Genomic DNA, 19306 nt, shown 5'->3' with positions numbered 1-19306 from the left:
ATTCAATTGTCGGTCACAAAACTAATGCATAGACAAATCAACAAAACTGACATTTCACTCAGTTGATTGCACCATGGAATTTAAAACCTGGAAACTTGCCTCAACTTGGTGACAGCATTTTAATTGCATGATTGTAAAGATCTGCAACAAACTAGCTGTTTAACATCTGCTTTTAGCTTCCTCACAGAAACTCTACCTGATCGCCTCCACCCCATGTGTACTTGGAATGTTCAATACACCTACCATTTCATTATACGTTGGGTTACAAGTCTTTCGAGCTACTTTAGTCTTTCGCTTGCTTGTTTTCTGAGGATCAGGCAGTAAATAAATTTTGACATAAGGATCTGGATCAGTCCCATCCTGCAAAACCTGAGGGATCAAAGAAGATTCAGTTTGTTTCATTCAAGTCAGGTAAAACTTATTTAATTGAGATGCAGACATTGGGAAACACTAATCTGGACCAGTATGAACTCCATGTTAAATCCACAAAGATCCTTCAATTATAAGTAGTGAAGTGGCATTTGATTCCCAAAGAGAATCAACATGTTGCTCTAAGCAACAATGTGAAAAGCCTTAGAGAGAAGGATTAGCCTTGGGAAGAATTTTACAATGCCGATATAGGAGCCAGTTTGTTCCTGTTCACCTGGGGAGGCTGGAGTACACAAACACAAGTTCATTCACTTGGTGGTAAATCAGATCCAAGTCAGAATACGTCAGATCTTCAGCAACTTGGAATGACCATAAATACTGATCAGTTCAGTACATTTTGGTAAAATGCCAAACTTCACAGTAATTAAATAATTTTCTTTTTTTTTACATTTTTAACTGTTCGCGTTTTTAATTCAGACAATGCCCTGGATTGTCTCTTTGCCTGACCAATAATTTATAGTCACTGAGTTGCTTACCAAGCCTCGAATGTGCATCACCATGATAAAAAGCTTGTCATTCTTGTAAGAGATGGATAGCTTCACTTCACCACCAACCTTCCCCATTGGTGGTGTTGGAGGGACATCTTTGGAGAAAGAAAAATTAAGAATAGAAGGATGAGAGTATGCGTATGGAATGAATTGTGTGAATTGTGCCCAAACAGCTAGTTACTATGAACACTGCAATGACTGTCCACCCCCCAATGAACAAGGAGCAAGTTAAATCTGATCAGAATCTATCTTTCCATGCATTTCTAACCTAAATATTATTTAGCAGGAACTCAGCAGGTCTGGGCAGCATCTGTGGAAAGAAAGCAGAGTTAATGTTTCGAGTCCACTGACTCTGCTTCAGAACTTGGTTAGAGACAAAAAAAAACTGCTGATGCTGGAATCGAAAGTAGACAGGCAGGAGGCTGGAAAAACAGCAAGCCAGGCAGCATCAGGTGGTGGAGAGGTCGACTTTAACACTACCTCTGCAATGACTTGTTAATGCACTACCCATGGTTATTACTCAATGCTATTCTTCCGCTTTGTTCAATCTCACCAAAACAAAAATTGAAACTTTAGCCAGGTGTTCCTGTAACATCACATTATAAAAGACTGTTGCTTAGTTCTCCAGTACTGAAGAAGGGTTACACTCGAAATGTCAACCTCTCCACCTCCTGATGCGCCTGGCTTGCTGTGCGTCCCCAGCCTCCTGCCTGTCTACATCTTCTTCTGAACTGCCAGACTTGGTAAGTATCTCAGTAGCTATAAGCTCTGATGAAGGATCACTGGATTCAAAATGTTAATTTTGCTTTCTGGTCATAGATGCTGCCAGACTTGCTGAGTTTCTCCAGCAATTTCTGTTTCAGATTTCCACCATCCACAGTTCTTTGTTTTATATTATTTAGCAGGCTCAGGGACATCAGTACAGGACTGGCACTGAAGTGACCAAGGGGTTATTTATTAACTATAGGCATCAGTGCGGCCAAAAATAGCATGAACTGAGGTCAGCAACTGTAAGGGACTATGCCTCAAAATTAGCATATACAGAATGCCCAATGAATGAAAAAGCAAGCTCAAGCCTTATGGCCTACCTTTGGCTCCTCTTTCTTTTAACTGTTATTGATTTTATATTGTGATCATTAGCAAAGGCACTGGACTGCAACCTGTGTTTGCATACGAAAACAAAACCATTTCCTTGAAATCTTTAAGCACTTACCAGCTGATAAATATTTTGTAAATAAGCAACTGTCTTTTATAATGTGAAGTTACAGGAACGCCTGGCAAAAGTTTCAGTTTTTGTTTTGGTGAGATTGAACAAAGCAGAAGAATAGCATTGAGTAATAACCATGGGTAGTGCATTAACAAGTCATTGCAGAGGTAGTGTTAAAGTTCCTGATGAAGAGACATACCACACCCAAAACTTTAAACTCCACAAACATCTGCTGAGTTTCGCCAAAATTTTCTGAGTTTGTTTCAGATTTCTACTATCCAGAGAATTATGCTGTAATGGGGTTAATGGGCAAATTTTTAGAGTGAAGCAAAGGGTTAGTGAGGCAGTGCATTAGGAAATAACAGTGATTTAATGTGGCTAGGAATGTCTTTGGGCCTCTCCTACCTCCTGCATAGCTCTGAGGGTTTATCCATGGGTGGGGTACAGCCTTTCCAGCTTTAACATCTCCTCATTCAATCCTCCTCCATTGCTTACTTCCCTATCTCTCCATCCTCCTATAGCCCACAATCCTGAGAGATGTCTACATCTCTAATTCTAATCTCTCTCACACTGGTGGATGTTCCATCATACTCCTATGTCCTAATCTATGTCATGCTCCTATTTCCATTGAAGAAATTTAGAAACAGGATACCAGCCAGGTCAAGGTTCTACTTAATCTACCAGAAGACATTGTCAGTGTATTGACCCAATACACACACAGTCCATGAGTAGGAAGCCTTCTGGGAAAAGCTGGAATTACTGAGAATGTCACATTAAAGAGAACAGGAATTCCTAGCCTTTGCTGTGATTGATGTTGCTAAAGCATCAAATGAATAGATCTGCATGAAGACTTGATATCATAATTGCACCATTTAAGAAGATGGCACGCTGATCCACACTTGATTGCAACTGTAACCACCTTGCTATTCTCAGGATTGAGACTTTAGCAGGCTAGAAATGGCATACACAGGTGTGATGGCGTTGCTCCTTTGACAAGGTACTCTGTCCTTGATTTTATTTTCTCCTTGAGATGGGTCGTAAATGCAGAGGTTTTGATGTGTCTGGTTTGTTTGGGTTTTAGGACCAATTTCATTATGGCCAACAGATACTGCCTCAGGAAAAAGGCTTAAGCTTTTTTTTAAGAAAAAGCTCTTGTACAATGCAAGGAGAGTGGTCAGTTCTACCAGCTCAGCTTTTCTCTGGTTTGTTTTGGTTTTAGCAGTTTGACTGCTTTGTAGCTGCTGGTCAGTTTAAGGTGTACCCACAGAACAGCTCCATTCTGATCCTCTCTCTCATGTAAGAACTGGTGTTTGAATTTATCTTTTTGCCAAGGGTTGTTTCTGGGATGTTGCAGACATTTGGAACAGCTTTGTTAAGTTGCGTTTGTGTTGGTTGGGTTTTCAAATAGATATGTTACTCTAAATTCTGTTCTCTTTTGCTCCTGTATAAATAAATTCTGTTTTCTTTAAAACTGAGCAGTTGGGCCAGCTGCATCGCTCCTGGAATATCCACTCTATACCTGCTTAAAACAACTAGTAAAGTTAGGATCTTGAAATGTTTTGACGGGGGCCTGGCCTGGTCCATTACAACAGGGATAAACTGCACAGTGCTGCTTTAGAGTGCCAGCTTGCTATGTCACAACGTAACTGATTTTCTGTGGCTTAGTTTCACTATTCACTAGAAAGGAAGATTAAAGCCTCCAAAAGTCATGTAATGAGTTTGTGGGGTATGGAAATGAGAACACACCTGTTGGTTTTGGAACTGTATTCCCAGCCAAGGACTTGTCATCCTTCGGAAGTGGATGAAAGAAAGTGTAGACCAGGTCACACTGGGGAGAAAGAAAAAACTAATTATTTCCATTCAAATGATGTGTAATCAGTGGGTTCAAGAGTAGTTTGATCTATCCAGGCTGAAATAATGTGAAAAAAGTTGGGAATGCAGGGAGAGTTGATAACTAGGTTCAGAATCTGCCTCTCCTCTTCGATCACAATCTCTCTATCTTGATTTTTAAAATACTCTCATGTTCTACTGCTGGCTACTCCTTCTTATATATAACTATATCTGCTCTGACAATCCCAGTGTTCTGGAGAGGTGATTTCCTCTACTTTTGTTTAAATGTTTTCCTGAATGGCCAGGTTTTAACGTTAAGATGACAACCTTCTCTGCAACTTCCGGAGATGGGAACATGTGACAGTGCTGCACTCTAGTTAACGGATAACCCACAAGCGATAGATGACATTGTTTCACATTGCGCTGGACAATGGAATGGATTGGAAGATTATTAAGATACCTGAACAATCATTTATTGCCATACAAACTGTACTTGGAACAAGAGACTAAGAATGGAATAACTTGACTGAAGCCATTGGCAAAAACGCAGATGCAATGTGACAAGTCTTCATTTCCCCAAAGAACTATTTGTGTAAAGCTTTAGATAAATTAGATTAGATTCCCTACAGTGTGGAAACCGGCCCATTTGGCCCAACAAGTCCACACCAACCCTCCGAAGAGTAACCCACCTAGACCCAATTCTTTTCAGAAATACCTCTGCTACCTATCTCTGGTTTTGAGTATGATCTTGACAAATGAAAAATCTGACATGGTAATCTCTTTGCTGAAGCAAAATCGCATAAGCCTGCAGATTTAGTTCTAACAATAAAACAGAAGCTTATTCTGCAAGAACAAAAAAAAAGGAACAAACCAAGCTATTGGCACATAACAATCTAAATGTTTTCAAACATCTGACAAAACAATTCACAAGGGTTAATCAAAAGCCAGAGAAATTTTCCTTTCCAGTCTGAAGTTATGACTTGGACGGTTTTTTTTTTAACCACTCCCCCCAACTCTGCGGACGGCACGGGGCTCAATGGTTAACGTTGTTACCTCATAGCACCAGGGACCTGGGTTTGATCCCCACCTTGGGCAACTGCATATTCTTCCCATGTCTGCATGGGTTTCCTCTGGGTGCTCTGGTTTCCTCCCACAATCCAAAGATGTGTAAGTCAAGTGAATTGGCCATGCTAAATATCCCATAGTGTTAGGTATATTAGGCAGGGGTAAAGGTAGGAGAATGGGTCTGGGTGGATTACTCTTTGGAGGGTCGGTGTGGACTTGTTGGGCCGAAGAGCCTGTTTCCATATTGTAGGAAATCTAATCTAATCTAATCACTAAGTTCCTGTTTTGTGAATTGTAAAGCCTTTTCCTTTGACTCACACAATTGAGTTCCTTAGAGGTAACTTATTCACTCAACTGCTCTGTACAAATGCATTTTTCGAAGAGTTACTAAACAAACACTTTGTGTCAATGTTTACTGTGGCGAAGGCCTTGGAAGTTGGGGAAATAAATAGTGATGTCTTGAAAAGAGTTCATATCACTGAAGAGGTGGTGCTGGAGATCTTAAATCACATAAAAAGTTGATAAATCTCGAGGACCAGATCAGGTATGCCCAGAACTTTGTGGAAAACTCAGGAACAGATTGCTGGGCCCCTTGCTAAGATATTTGTATCAACAATAGCCACGGGTAATGTGCTGGAAGACTGGAGCTTGGTTGATGTGGTGCCATTATTTAAGAAAGAATGTAAGGAAAAGCCAGGGAACTATAGACATGTGAGCCTGATGTCAGTGTTGGTAGGTAGTTGGAAAGAATTCTGATGGGTAGGCTTTACATGCACTTGGAAAGACAAGGGCTGATTATAGATTGTCAACATGGCTGTGAGAGTGGGAAATCATGTCCTACTAACTTGATGGAGATGTTTGAAGAGGTGATAAAGAAAATTGAAGACGACAGTGTGGTAGACATTGTGTATTTGAAAGTCAGCAAAGCGTTTAACAATGCTCCGCATGGCAGACTGGTTAGTCAGGTTAGATCACATGGGATCCAGGGGGAGCTAGCAAATTGGTTGCAAAATTGGCTTTAGGATACAGAGGATAGTGGGAGAGGGTTGTTGTTCAGACCAGAGGCCTGTGACCAGTGTGCCACGAGGATCGGTGTTGGGACCACTTTTCGTCAATTATATAAATGATTTGGATATGAATACACGAGGCATGGTTAGTGAGTTTGCAGATGACACCAAAGTTGGTGGTACAGTGGACAATGAAGAGGGTTATTACATAATAACCCCTGGAGCATGAGGCCGAGGGGTGACCTCATGAAGGGTATGGATCATGTGAATAGAAAAGGTCTTTTTTCTAGGGTGGGGGAGTCCAAAACTAAAGGGTATAGGTTTAAGGTGAGAGGGGAAGGAGTTAAAAAAAGGGACCCAACAGATAACTTTTTCACACAGAGGGTGGTATATGTATGGAATGATCTGCCAGAGGAAGTGACGGAGGTGGGTACAATTACAATATTTAAAAGATACTTAGAGGGGTATAGGAATATAAAGGGTTTAGAGGGATATGGGCCAAATGCTGCTAAATGGTACTAGCTCAAATTGGGCTGTTTGATGGGAGGGGGTGAGTTGGACTGAAGGATCTATTTCTGTGCTCTAATGACTGTATGACTTCAGTCAGGTCTTTTTCTAAACAAAAGCCAGAAGCCTTTAACACATTTTTTTTTAAGCTTGCTTACTCTGATTCCACTAATCTAATTGATATTTCTTTTTCTTCTTCTCTTGTGAAACCCATGATATAAATACACTTGCATTAACTCTTCAGGAGACCTTCAACCACCTGACTCTGACAAATACTGGTTTAAAATCATGACTTTGAAAACACTGACCTGTTTTCAGTGATTATTAAACTTTTTTTCCCCAACATAGAATAGATCAATACCCATATGCCACTAGTCTGTAATTTAAAGTCACAAAAATTATATTAATAAATATAAATTACACACTTTTTAATCACAATAGCAGGTTTCAAAATTATGTCATGACTAGACATAGTGGGTAGGGAGAATCTACTTTTTATCACGATAGTGGGTTTCAAAATTATATCAGGAATAGACAATAGTGGGTAGGGAGAATCTACTCCCACGAGTGAAAGGATTAGCAAGGTGAGGACAAAGCTATGGTAATTGGTGAAATCAGTTGGATTAGGGGAGGAGGTCAGATGAAGAAAATTGGTTTTATGCAGCAGGTCAGAAAGCACTGTCCAAAACAGTGGCTGAATATTTAATTATAGCTTTCAACACAAAACATACACGAATTAAAGTGAAAGTATGTAGTGAATGTGTTGGGGCATGGGACTAGCTGGATAACTGATAGAGTCAACAGAGGCTGAGCGTCCTTCTCCCATGCCATATCATTTTATAATGCTGTTATGAGTAAGGGTGGTCAGGGAGATGGTTATGGTAAGTGGTCATAGGATCCGATGGGAATATGTGGTTACCCAGGAGTTATGTTAGGTTTTAATCTAACATTTCAGAGGTACATATTCTGTTAAACTTATTGAATTCATCCCATGTCCCCAAATCTAACTCACAGCCAGAGAAGTTGATGGAAAGTAGTGGGGAACAGAGGATTTGTCCTTTTGAAGCTGAAGTTTTCTGGGCAATACCCAGGTGTTCTGCATCTCTGGACTTTCACAGTATTTCAAGACTAGAAAGTTTGGTCCAATGTCTCTATGGTAATGTTGCCACTACGTTGAGTTAGTGTACTTACTGGATATCTACAGGTATTATTTGCATAAGTATAAATTGTAGGTGTTAAGAGGGAGCTGTCCTTTTAAAGTCATTGTTTGCGTACGATGTGTATAATAGTCCGAATAAGCCACATCCTTCAAATTAATCTTGGAGAAAAATGCTGCAGACAGCTTAGGTCATTAAACTAATTTTAACATCAAAAAATGCCTTTGTTTTGAACACATCTGACACCCTGACTGATGCCTCAACTTTGACTGAAGCATACCAGACATATTTGAGTAGACTCCCCATGGCATTGCTTACAATAAACCTATACTTCCAAACAAACCTGTTGGACTATAACCTGGTGTTGTAAGATTTTTAACTTTGTCCGCTCCAGTCCAACACCAGCACCTCCACATCATACAATAAACTGAACACTGTACAGTTTTGTAAGATCAGCACTGCTAAAGCAGAGAGCGAACATCTAATTCTGTTCAAGTGGAATTGCTCCGCTTAGGCGTCATTAAGTAAACAGAAGCTTGGGCCAGCCAGAATGCTAGTGTTTCCAGAGTTAAGGGAACTGTGTGCTCTGGAAAATAATAGTTAGTTTTAGTCTGTAATAGAGCAGTACTCAACATTCTTAGAATGTTTTAATTTATGTATTTATAATTTGGTCATGGGATGAGTACCATTTGCTAGGTCAGAACTTATTGCCCATCCCAAACTGCACTGCAGAAGATGCTGGTGAGCTGCTTGTTGAACTGTTGCAGTCTAAATGGTGTGGGGTCATCAAGGGTGCTGTTAGGGAGGAAGCTCGAGGATTTTGACCCAGCAAAAATAAAGAAACAGTGACATAGTTCCAAATCAGTATGGTGAGTGTCTTGAATGGGATCTTGCAGATGTTGGTGTTTCCATGGATCTGCTGACTTTGTTTTTCTGGGCGGTAGAGGTTATGGCTTGGAAAGTGAACTTGGAGGAGCTTCTGAGAGTTACTGCCATGTATTGTGTAGCTAGTATGCACTGCTGCCACTTATGATGCTTGGGATGTGGCATACCATTTCTAATATCATACCGAAAACAAAAGTAGAAATAAACCTATAATTATGTATATTTTACAGACCGGTCTTGCCTCTAGATGGCATACTGACAGTATTTCCCATTAGAGGTGAGCAGCTACTCACTTTCAGGTACAGTTCTACCACAAGATGGAATTATCAAAGGTTCCAGTTCCACCAAATGAAGCACATAGAACCTCCAGAGCCTTTGCCATGCCTGGTAACAACAAACAATCACACCTCCCCATCGTTTTAACCACACCCCTCTCTGGGCCTTCACAGCATAACAAAGAACAATACAGTACAGGAACAGGTCCTTCGGCCCTCCAAGCTTGCGGCAACACATTTTGCCCTTCCATACTAAAACTATCTTCACTTACAGGATCTGTATTACTCTATTCCCTTCCTATTTACGTATTTGTCCAGGTGTTTCTTGATTGCTGCAATTGTGTCTGCTTCCACAATGTCCTCTGGTAACGAGTTCCAGAGACTCGGTGTGGGCGGCACGGTGGCTAGCACTGCTGCCTCACAGCGCCAGAGACCCGGGTTCAATTCCTGCCTCAGACGACTGACTGTGTGGAGTTTGCACGTTCTCCCCGTGTCTGCGTGGGTTTCCTCCGGGTGCTCCGGCTTCCTCCCACAGTCCAAAAGATGTGCAGGTCAGGTGAATTGGCCGTGCTAAATTGCCCGTAGTGTTAGGTAAGGGGTAAATGTAGGGGTATGGGTGGGTTACGCTTCGGCGGGTCGGTGTGGACTTGTTGGGCCGAAGGGCCTGTTTCCACACTGTAAGTAATCTAATCTAATCTAATCTAATCTAATCTAATCTAAGACTCGCCACTCTGTGTGTGAAAGATTTGCCTCGCACACGATTAGGCGGCTTTCAGTTTTCATTATTATATTTCTTTGTACTTTCCTCAGTTATTCTTCCTTTCCATGATAAAATTCTTGCATTTCTTTTTCTGTCCATGCACTTTAAAAATTAATTGACACTAATGTCATCCAGATTGAGTACAGTCCTGTAAATGATCATCATTTCTTGCAAGTGATTTTAAACATAGACCCTGTCTGCCCCCTAAGTGGGGTGATAAGGATCCTATAACACTATTCTAAAGGAGGGAGAGTGGAGTTCTCGCTCATATCTTGGCCAATAGGTGATGACACCACCATAGGCGGTTGAATCTCATGTGGCGACGAAACACACTACAGACAGGAGGTGATGAGAACAACCTGGCTCTCAATGACAGCTAATCCAAGAAACTCATTATTGACTTTTGGCGGGATGTTACTCATGTCCCCCTACACGTTAACAGCACAGAGCTGGAACGAATGGAGAGTGTCAAGCTCCTGGGAGTGGTCGTCTACAACAAGCTTTCTTGGACGCTTCATGTGGACGCACTGGTTACAAAGGCCCAACAACGTCTCTTCTTCCTCAGGCAGCTGAGGAAATTTAACATGACAGCGAATACCCTTGCCAACCTTTTAGGTGCGCCATCGAGAGCATTCTGTCTGGATGTATCACTACCTGGTATGGCAACCGTACCATTCAAGATTGGAAACAGTTACAGAGAGTGGTGAACTCGGCCCGGACAATCACAAATGCCAATCTCCCATCTATTGAATCCATCTACCAGGCCTGTGTCAAGGAAAGGCTGCCAGCATTCTTAAATATCCATCCCACCCTGGCAAAGTCTTTCTACAACCTCTACCATTGGGGAGAAGGTACAGAAGCCTGAACACACGCACCAGCCGGTTTCGAAATAGTTTCTTCCTTACTGTTGTTAGAATACTGAATGGACTCTCAAACCCTTAGCATTCACCTGTACCTGTGCTTTTGTTTTTGCCGCTGTTTACCTATTATTTACTGATCTATGCTACTTAATGATATGATCTGCCTGTATTGCTCGCAAGCCAAAACTTTTCACTGTGCCTCAGGGCACGTGATAATAAATTCAATTCAATTCAATTCAATAATTATCCTGCAACCAATGTTATTAAAATAGATTATCTTGCTATTTGCACACGCCTGTTTTTGGGAGCTTGCTGTACACAAAGTAACTGTTGCAATTCCTGCAATTACATTTTAATCATACTTTGGCTGCAACTGGCTTTGGAATGTGCTGAGGTTACAAAAGGCTCCAGATAAACAAGTCTTTCTTTGGTCATCTTATCTCTTAGAATCCAATATCAGGTATCTGTACATTAGGTATTACATTGAATATTGAAAACAGACACATTTTGTCAATGCTTTTCATCTTGCAATCAAAAATACCAACGTAGATCAGCACTTTCTTCTCATACATCATAAAGTGTTGTTTGCCTTCATACTGAAATGCTTGCAAGATGAAAATTTCTGCCAAAATGTATCTCTTATACAGCAATAATCAAGTTCTGTACTATCCAATGAGTATCTACTACATAGAATAAAGAAACTGAAATATGATTCAAACGGAGAAGTTTTCTAATGTTTTCCCCATCCGACCAGTCCTGTTATTGTGGGGAGGAGTGGAGTGTAATCTGAAGCAAAAGGTCAAGGGAACCTCAGATTTATCATTTAGAAATGTAAACATTGAAACATGCTGACATAAGAGATAAATAAGCTAAGTCAGAAGATTTCTGAGAAGTGAACTGATGAATGTTATCTGACGATGCTTTGGAGATGACACTGCAGAAACTACATCGCTAAATTTCTTTATAGCAAACGTGACACGTGAATAATAAGTATTCACAAGGCCTGAAAGCAATATGAAAGCTTAAACAACTAATGCCTCTCCTTGACTTAGAGTCATAGAGATGTACAGCATGGAAACAGACCCTTTGGTCCAACCCGTCCATGCCGACCAGATATCCCAAACCCAATCTAGTTCCACCTGCCAGCACCCTTCCATAACCCTTCCTATTCATATACGCATCCAGATGTCTTTTAAATGTTGCAATTGTAGTAGCCTCCACCACTTCCTCTGGCAGCTCATTCCATACCCGTACCACCCTCTTTTGTGAAAAAGTTGCCCCTTAGGTCTCTTTTATATTTTTCCCCTCTCATCCCAAACCTATGCCCTCTTGTTCTGGACTCCCCGACCCCAGGGAAAAGACTTTGCCTATTTACCCTATCCATGTCCCTCATGATTTTGTAAATCTCTATAAGGTCACCCCTCAGCCTTCAACTCTCCAGGGAAAAACAGCCCCAGCCTGTTCAGCCTCTCCCTAAACCTCAAATCCTCCAACCCTGGCAATATCCTTGTAAATCTTTTCTGAACCCTTTCAAGTTTCACAACATCTTTCCGATAGGAAGGAGACCAGAATTGCACACAATATTCTAACAGTGGCCTAACCAAATGTCCTGTACAGCCGCAACATGACCTCCCAACTCCTGTACTCAATACCCTGACCAATAAAGGAAAGCATACCAAACGCCTTCTTCACTATCCTATCTACCTGCAACTCTGGACTTCTTTCATTTAAAGTTTTGATGAAAGGGCAGAAATTTTACTATCTAGCAAATCTTTCTTTGATTATACCTAAATAACTTTACTAGCTCATCACTCTGTTGACTCAAGCTCCTATTGTTTATTAAGTCCGTAAACTATCTTTACTTAAAATGAACCATTATCAAATTATGCAGTGTGCTTATTTTTATGATCGCCTTCCTAACCCTTGCATATACTTCCTCTTTCCTCCTTGCTTTCCACAGTTATATCACTCACATCCATGTATTCAACAGTGTAACCCATTTCTTTGATTTTTCAGCCTTGCTCTGATGATCTCCTAAAACTTGAATCCTCTCTCCCACGCACAGAATCACAGAATCCCCAGAGTGCGCAAAGAGGCCATTCAGTCTATCGGGTGTACACTGCCCCTCTGAAGAGCATCCCACCCAGATTCTCCCCCCTATCCTACCCTGTAACCCTGCATTTTCCACGGCTAATCCATATAGTCCGCACATTCCTGGACACTATAGGCAACTTAGCATGGCCAATCCACCTCATGTGCACATCTTTGCACTGTGGGAGGAAACCAGAGAATCTGGAGGAAATCATGGGAGAATTTGCAAACTCCACACAGACAGTTGCCGAGACTGGAATCAAACCTGGGTCTCTGCCACTGTGAAGCAGCAGTGCTAACCACAAAGGCCTCCCTCAAATTATTTCCAATCTCTTACCAAAGTTCACCTTCCCAACCCCGCACCCAGTAATCTCCGAACCCTCTTGAACCTGCTCATTATCCATCTATTCCTTCTTTACCTTCCTCCTTGTCCTCTCCCCATCCAGGTTGATGCCCTATCTTCCCTACGTAGCCTGCTTGAACATCCTGTATCTCAGTTCTCCCTTGGTTTTGTTCCAATGACTGCTTCCCTCAATCCATCATCCACCACCTTCACGCTCCAACATATCAGATACCACTATGTACACACAAATATTTACAGTCGCAAACATAAGTTAATAGCCACATGTTTGTTCCTGCCATTTGCTGATTGGAAGACACAATCTCACCTCGGCTACCTCAGGAGGGGAGTGGATTAAGTGCCAGATATAGCTATCCAGCTCCTCTTTGCGCCTCTCAGCCATCGCCTCTCCTCGGCCAAGCACAAATCTGCTTGGGAAGCTACAGGCAGAAACACATTTGGTGAGTCAATGTCCTGGTTTCACAAGGGCAAAGAGAAAAAAAACACTTATCTTTTCATAAGCAGCATGCTAATTCCAAAATTGAAGCTTGAAGCATACTAATTCCAAAATTGCATTTGTTAAGAAATAAAAAACTTGTTTTTTTTTGTAGGTGTTATATATTCCTAGTATTTCCTATCCATTAAACATTATTCAGTTCTGGATCTCAGGAGATAACAACTGCTGCACTTCAAAACAAAACCTGCTTTTTCACAAACGTTTTGAGACCTTATTAAAGTGTGTTACAACTGAAGATGTTGTCAGATTTTTAATTCCTGTGCATGCATACAACAATATTTTTATCCAAATTAGATGTAAGCTCTAATATTTAATTCTACCTTTTTCACTTCTCCGAGAATGACTTAGAACAGCGAAATGTCCAGAAGTGAATGACAGACATTTTTCACAACACCCCTAAGGATCCTTCGAATGTCCTACCTTGGCAATTTGGATGAGGGGAAAAGTAGCCGGAGCTTATTGTGCAGCTCATTAAATTCTTCAAAGGTCCTCAGTATGAACGCAGTATCATGCTGTCCCTCTCGTTCAACTTTCACAACATAAGCCTGTGGATTATGGAATATGGACAGAGTTAACAGCTTTTCCTCCAACACTTCGAAACCTGCGTTTGTGACATAAAAGCAGCATTCTAAAGGAGACTCAGCTCTCCTTTGAATCAATGGTAGTATTGTTATAAAGAAGGGTCAGTAGACCTGAAACATCAACTCTGATTTCTCTCTACAGATGCTGAGAGATTTGCTGAGATTTTCCAGCAATTTCTGTTTTTGTTGTCACAGCCTTATGCCTGTGCTGAATTGATAGGGCAAACAATTAGTTTTTAGTCATAGCAAAATGCATTAAGAAAACATGTGAAATATTAGCAACTTCTCCTGTCAGCACAATTTCAATTTCTTTTGCAAGTGAAGAAAAATGCTCAGGAGCAACGAAGAACAGATGGTATAAATACTTGCCAAACAAAAACAAGTAAATCAATCCACACGGGAACTAAGAAATATCCTTACAGTCTGAAAATCAAAACTTTGGAACGAAGAGTCATTCGTATACTTTCCAATGGAAAATTGCGATGAATGAGAATTAATTCCTAGATAGATGCCAAGTCTAAATTCCAAGTCTAGAGGTTAAAATATAGTTGAAAACTGAACAAGTGGTAGTAGCAACAAGAGAATAATTGTGTTAACAGAAGCCTTTTCTGTCACAGTTATTAATTTTGATATTTTAAGTAGATTTTAAGATATTCAGAATGGATTCAGTCATACCATTTTACAACTTTTCTCCTTTCCCATGTTCAACGAGTTTGCAAAAATCAGCCTTCAACAATTGATGTAGCCTTCATAACAAGCTAGATCTAATCAGTTTTGAATGCTGACAATCTCACCAAGGCAAACTGATGCCAGTGATTCAGACTGTAGACAGAAAAAGGTGGTTGCGAGTTCTGCTCACACATCTTATATAAGTGTAAAGGGATTCGCATTGACTGGACAGAAGGCAGTGAGGTGGGATAGTACAATCTACTACAAGTGGTAGGTTTTCATTTATGGTGTTCCCAGGGAAAAATACTTAGACATTTTATATTATTTCGAAATTAAACAGAAGGAGGGAATGGACGATAAACATAAGGAAATCTTTTTATACTGTACAGTATAGTGGTGAAACCTTGTCTCAAGTACTGAGTGGAGTTTTGGTTATAGTGTAGTTTTGGTCACCTTACTAAAGAAGGATGAAGTTCACATAAGGTTCACTAAGTTGATAAATGAGATAAAGGGCTTATCCTATGAGGAAAATATGAATAGTTTGGACCTTTATCCACTAGAGTTTAGAAAAATGAGATGTGATCTTATCAAGACATATGAGATTCTCAGGGGATTTGACAGGGTAGATGCAGAGGATGCTCCCCACCAGATTAGGAAATCTGGAACAGGAGACACAGTTTCAAGGGGTGTCTTGCTTAACCTTCTCTTAGAAGGTTGTTAGTGTTTCAAATTCTGCTCCTTAGCGAGGGGAGGAGGCTGGGTTGTTGAATATATTCAAAACTGAGTTAGACAGATTGACAAGGGGGGGTCAAGGGGTTCTGTTCATGATATTGCGAGTTTCATCCAAACCAGGTCAGGCACAAATTTGTTTGGTGAAACATGTGTGAAGGATTGAATGGCCAACTTCATTTCATACATTTAGTTGTTAAGAAGCAGTCAAATACTAAACCTGTTGGTAACTGCAAGTTAGGTGCTAAATAACTAGTGTAAATGGGAGCAAAGGTTTCAAAAGGAATACGAGTGAACACATCTTGGCAGATGGAGTTCAAAGAGAAGTCATTTACCATGGACTGAAGGAAGATAGTTCTGAGTATTTTCCAAATGGTGAGAAGGTGGGAAGTGTGGATTAACAAAGATTTAGGGAACCAAGCACAGAAATCTCTGAAGGGCAAGGAACATTTAAAAGCAAGTATAACAGAGTGTTGCTGTTGATCTCAAAAGGTTCCAAAGTACAAAATAAGGTCACGGTTAGAGAAAAGTTTGATAAGACATCATTTAGAGCACTACAGTCACTTCTGGGTTCTGCACATCAGTAACAATATTTTATATAGCACAGATTGACCAAAATGATACCAGGGCATAAAAGCATTAAAAACACAAGCACAGGGTGTATACAGTATTAAACCTTGTATTCCCTTGAATACTAAGTCTAAAGAATGATCTCAGAGTCATAGCGATGTACAGCATGGAAACAGACGCTTCGGTCCAACCCGTCCATGCCGACCAGGTATCCAAATCCGATCTAGTCTCACCTGCCAGCACCCGGCCCATATCCCTCCAAACCCTTCCTATTCATATACCCATCCAAGTGCCTCTTAAATGTTGCAATTGCACCAACTGTACCAACCTCCATCACTTCCTTTGGCAGCTCATTCTATACACGTACCACCCTCTGCGTGAAAAAGTTGCCCCTCAGGTCCCTTTTATATCTTTCTTCTCTCACCCTAAACCTATGCCCTGTAGTTCCGGATGTCCCCATTCCAGGGAAGAGACTTTGTCTATTTATCATATCTATGCCCCTCATAATTTTGCAAACCTCTACAAGGTCACCCCTCAGCCTCCGACACTCCAGGGAAAACAGTCCCAGCCTTTTCAACCTCTCCTAGCTCAAATCCTCCAACCCTGGCAACATCCTTGTAACTCTTTTTTGAACCTTTCCAAGTTTCACAACATCTTTCCGATAGGAAGGAGACCAGAATTGCACGCAATATTCCAACAGTGGCCTAACCAATGTCCTGTATAGCCGCAACATGACCTCCTAACTCCTGTACTCAATACACTGGCCAATACAGGAAAGCATACCAAACGCCTTCTTCACTATCTTATCTACCTGTGACTCCACTTTCAAGGAGCTATGAACCTGCACTCCAAGGTCTCTTTGTTCAGCAACACTCCCTAGGACCTTACCATTAAGTGTACAAGTCCTGCTAAGATTTGCTTTCCCAAAATGCAGCACCTCGCATTTATCGAAATTAAACTCCATCTGCCACCCCTCAGCCCATTGGCCCACCTGATCAAGATCCTGTTGCAATCGGAGGTAATCTTCTTTGCTGTCCACTACACCTCTAATTTGGTGTCATCTGCAAACTTACTAACTTTACCTCTTTGCTCACATCCAAATCATTTATATAAATGATGAAAAGTAATGGACCCAGCACCGATCATTTTGGTACTCCACTGGTCACAGGCCTCCAGTCTGAAAAAACGACTCTCCACCACCCACCTCTGTCTTCTACCTTTCAGCCATTTCTAGTTCTCCCTGTATTCTTTGAGATCTAACCTTGCTAACCAGTCTCCCATGGGGAACCTTGCCAAACACCTTGCTGAAATCCATATAGATCACATCTACTGCTCTGCCCTCATCAATCCTCTTTGTTTCTTCATCAAAAAACTCAATCAAGCTTGAGAGACATGATTTCGCATGTACAAAGTCACATTGGCTATCCCGAATCAGTCCTTGCCTTTCCAAACACACGTACATCCTGTCCCTCAGGATTCACTCCAACAACTTGCCTATCACCGACATCAGGCTCACTGGTCTATAGTTCTCTGGCTTGTTCTTACCACCCTTCTTAAACAGTGGCACTACGTTAGCCAACTTCCAGTCTTCCTGCACTTCACATGTGACTATCAATGATATAAATCTCTCAGCAAGGGGCCCAATCACTTCCCTAGCTTCCCACAGAGTTCTAGGGTACACCTGATCAGGGATTTATCCACTTTTATGTGTTTAAAGACATCCAGCACTTCTCCTCTGTAATATGAACATTTCTCTATTGTGCTGGCCAAGATAATTAAAGGATTTGATATGATAGATGGCAAGGACTACTTTTTCTGCTGGGATAACCCATAGCAAAACACAGGAACTTAAACATCAATGATGGCGGTGCTGGCATGGTTGATAGTTTTCAGGCTACTGAGCCTGCTCACTCCAAGGCAGCTACATCCTTTACACTCTCTCTTCTTGTTACTTCTCTTCATCTTCCTGACATCGCAGTACCTGCAACAGGACTCCTGGCTGCAGTAGGCCTGGAGCCTGCACACGTGGCAGCAAGTGGCAGCTGCAGTGGCAGCAGTGCCTGGAGCAGAGACCCTTGGCTTCAGTAGGCCTGGAGCAGGGAATTTTGGCATCAATTGCAGCGGTGTCGACGTGGGGACATCTGACTTTGGTAGGCCTCGAGTGGGGACTCTCGGCAGTGTCGGTGAGACAGCAGCAACATGAGGAGCCAGGATCTTCTGGAGTACTGGCGTTGTCGTTGCTGTACCTGAAGCGGAGGCTCCTTGAGGCCAACCTTGTAGAGGCATTGCAGAAACTCAGAAACATTGTTTGGGACACTATGTGATGAACATGAACTCTTATTTCATTTTATTCTTTTGGAACTTAAAATAGTGCCAGATTGTGGCAACAAAACTCTTTTCACTGTATCTCCCTAGATATATGTGACAATAAAGTCATTCATTCAAGTAGAATTGGGCGATTCTAGAGTGATGTCACTCTTCACACCAAGAGTGCGGGAAATCTGCAAATCTCTCCCCCCATAAAGCTGTTGAATTTGGGGTGGGGAGTCAACAAAAAGTGGCAAAATTTAGATTAATATCCTTGCCTAACAAAAGGCTGTCAAAGAGTTAAGCTACAATTGGTCACAATCTACTTGAATGGTGGGACTGGCTTGAGGAACAGAGTAAACTACTCACGCTCTTACCACTTAACACATGTTGTCAAGTTTAATTGAAGAAGCAACAGTTTTGCCTTTCTCAATATGAGGTCTCCACATATTGTTCATAATATTTGCAATCACAGTGGGTGGCAGATCAAAGCTAATTCTATGTACATAAATGGTTGCATAAAAGAGTGGGTAAAACAGAAACAGGTACAGAAAATTCACTTACATATCCTTTATTAGGGTTGAATATTTTCTGATGACGACACACAAACACTTCCTTGATTTTCCCATCAGTCTTTATTGTGTATGTTTTAGGAGCATAGGAGAGTGTTGGATGGTCATCAATACCAGAAAACTTCATTTGGGCCAAATTGTGAAGGAAGAAGTTGAGTTTGGTTGCCACACTGCCCAGACTGGATTCAATTAGCCTGTAAATGAGGCAAAATTTCAATTGAGTTGCATAAAATTCACAGCACAGAAACAAGCCATTTAGTCTAACTTGTCGATGTTGGTGTCCATACTCCACATAAGCCTCATCTAATCAATACAACTTCATACTTTTTCCCACTCATGCATTTATTTAGGTTTCCTCGAACACATCAGTTTTTGCCAAAAGCATCATGGACACTGGACGCAATTTTAGCAATGGCCACATATGTGGTCTCTGCATCCATTTTTGGTTCCATGTATCAGT

The 19306-nt window shown here is 41.2% G+C and overlaps 1 protein-coding gene across 3 annotated transcripts in view; it reads right to left on the bottom strand.

Moving 5' to 3' along the window:
* The window catches only part of pik3c2b (phosphatidylinositol-4-phosphate 3-kinase, catalytic subunit type 2 beta), a 190271-nt gene that overhangs the window by 10712 nt on the left and 160253 nt on the right, over window positions 1-19306 (bottom strand). For all 3 annotated transcript variants that reach the window (XM_043716445.2, XM_043716446.2, XM_043716443.2), the window contains exons 27-32: window positions 18839-19040; window positions 13839-13963; window positions 13230-13341; window positions 3871-3952; window positions 906-1012; window positions 244-369 (exon numbers count right to left, since the gene is read on the bottom strand). In XM_043716445.2, coding sequence (XP_043572380.1) covers window positions 244-369; window positions 906-1012; window positions 3871-3952; window positions 13230-13341; window positions 13839-13963; window positions 18839-19040 — 754 coding nt within the window. The remainder of the gene's footprint in view (window positions 1-243; window positions 370-905; window positions 1013-3870; window positions 3953-13229; window positions 13342-13838; window positions 13964-18838; window positions 19041-19306) is intronic.

This window comes from Chiloscyllium plagiosum, unplaced genomic scaffold (assembly GCF_037043375.1).
Source record: "Chiloscyllium plagiosum isolate Xiang-an unplaced genomic scaffold, Cpla_swu_hap1 HiC_scaffold_26, whole genome shotgun sequence".
Lineage (NCBI taxonomy): Eukaryota > Metazoa > Chordata > Chondrichthyes > Orectolobiformes > Hemiscylliidae > Chiloscyllium > Chiloscyllium plagiosum.
This window is presented reverse-complemented; position numbering and strand designations above follow the sequence as displayed.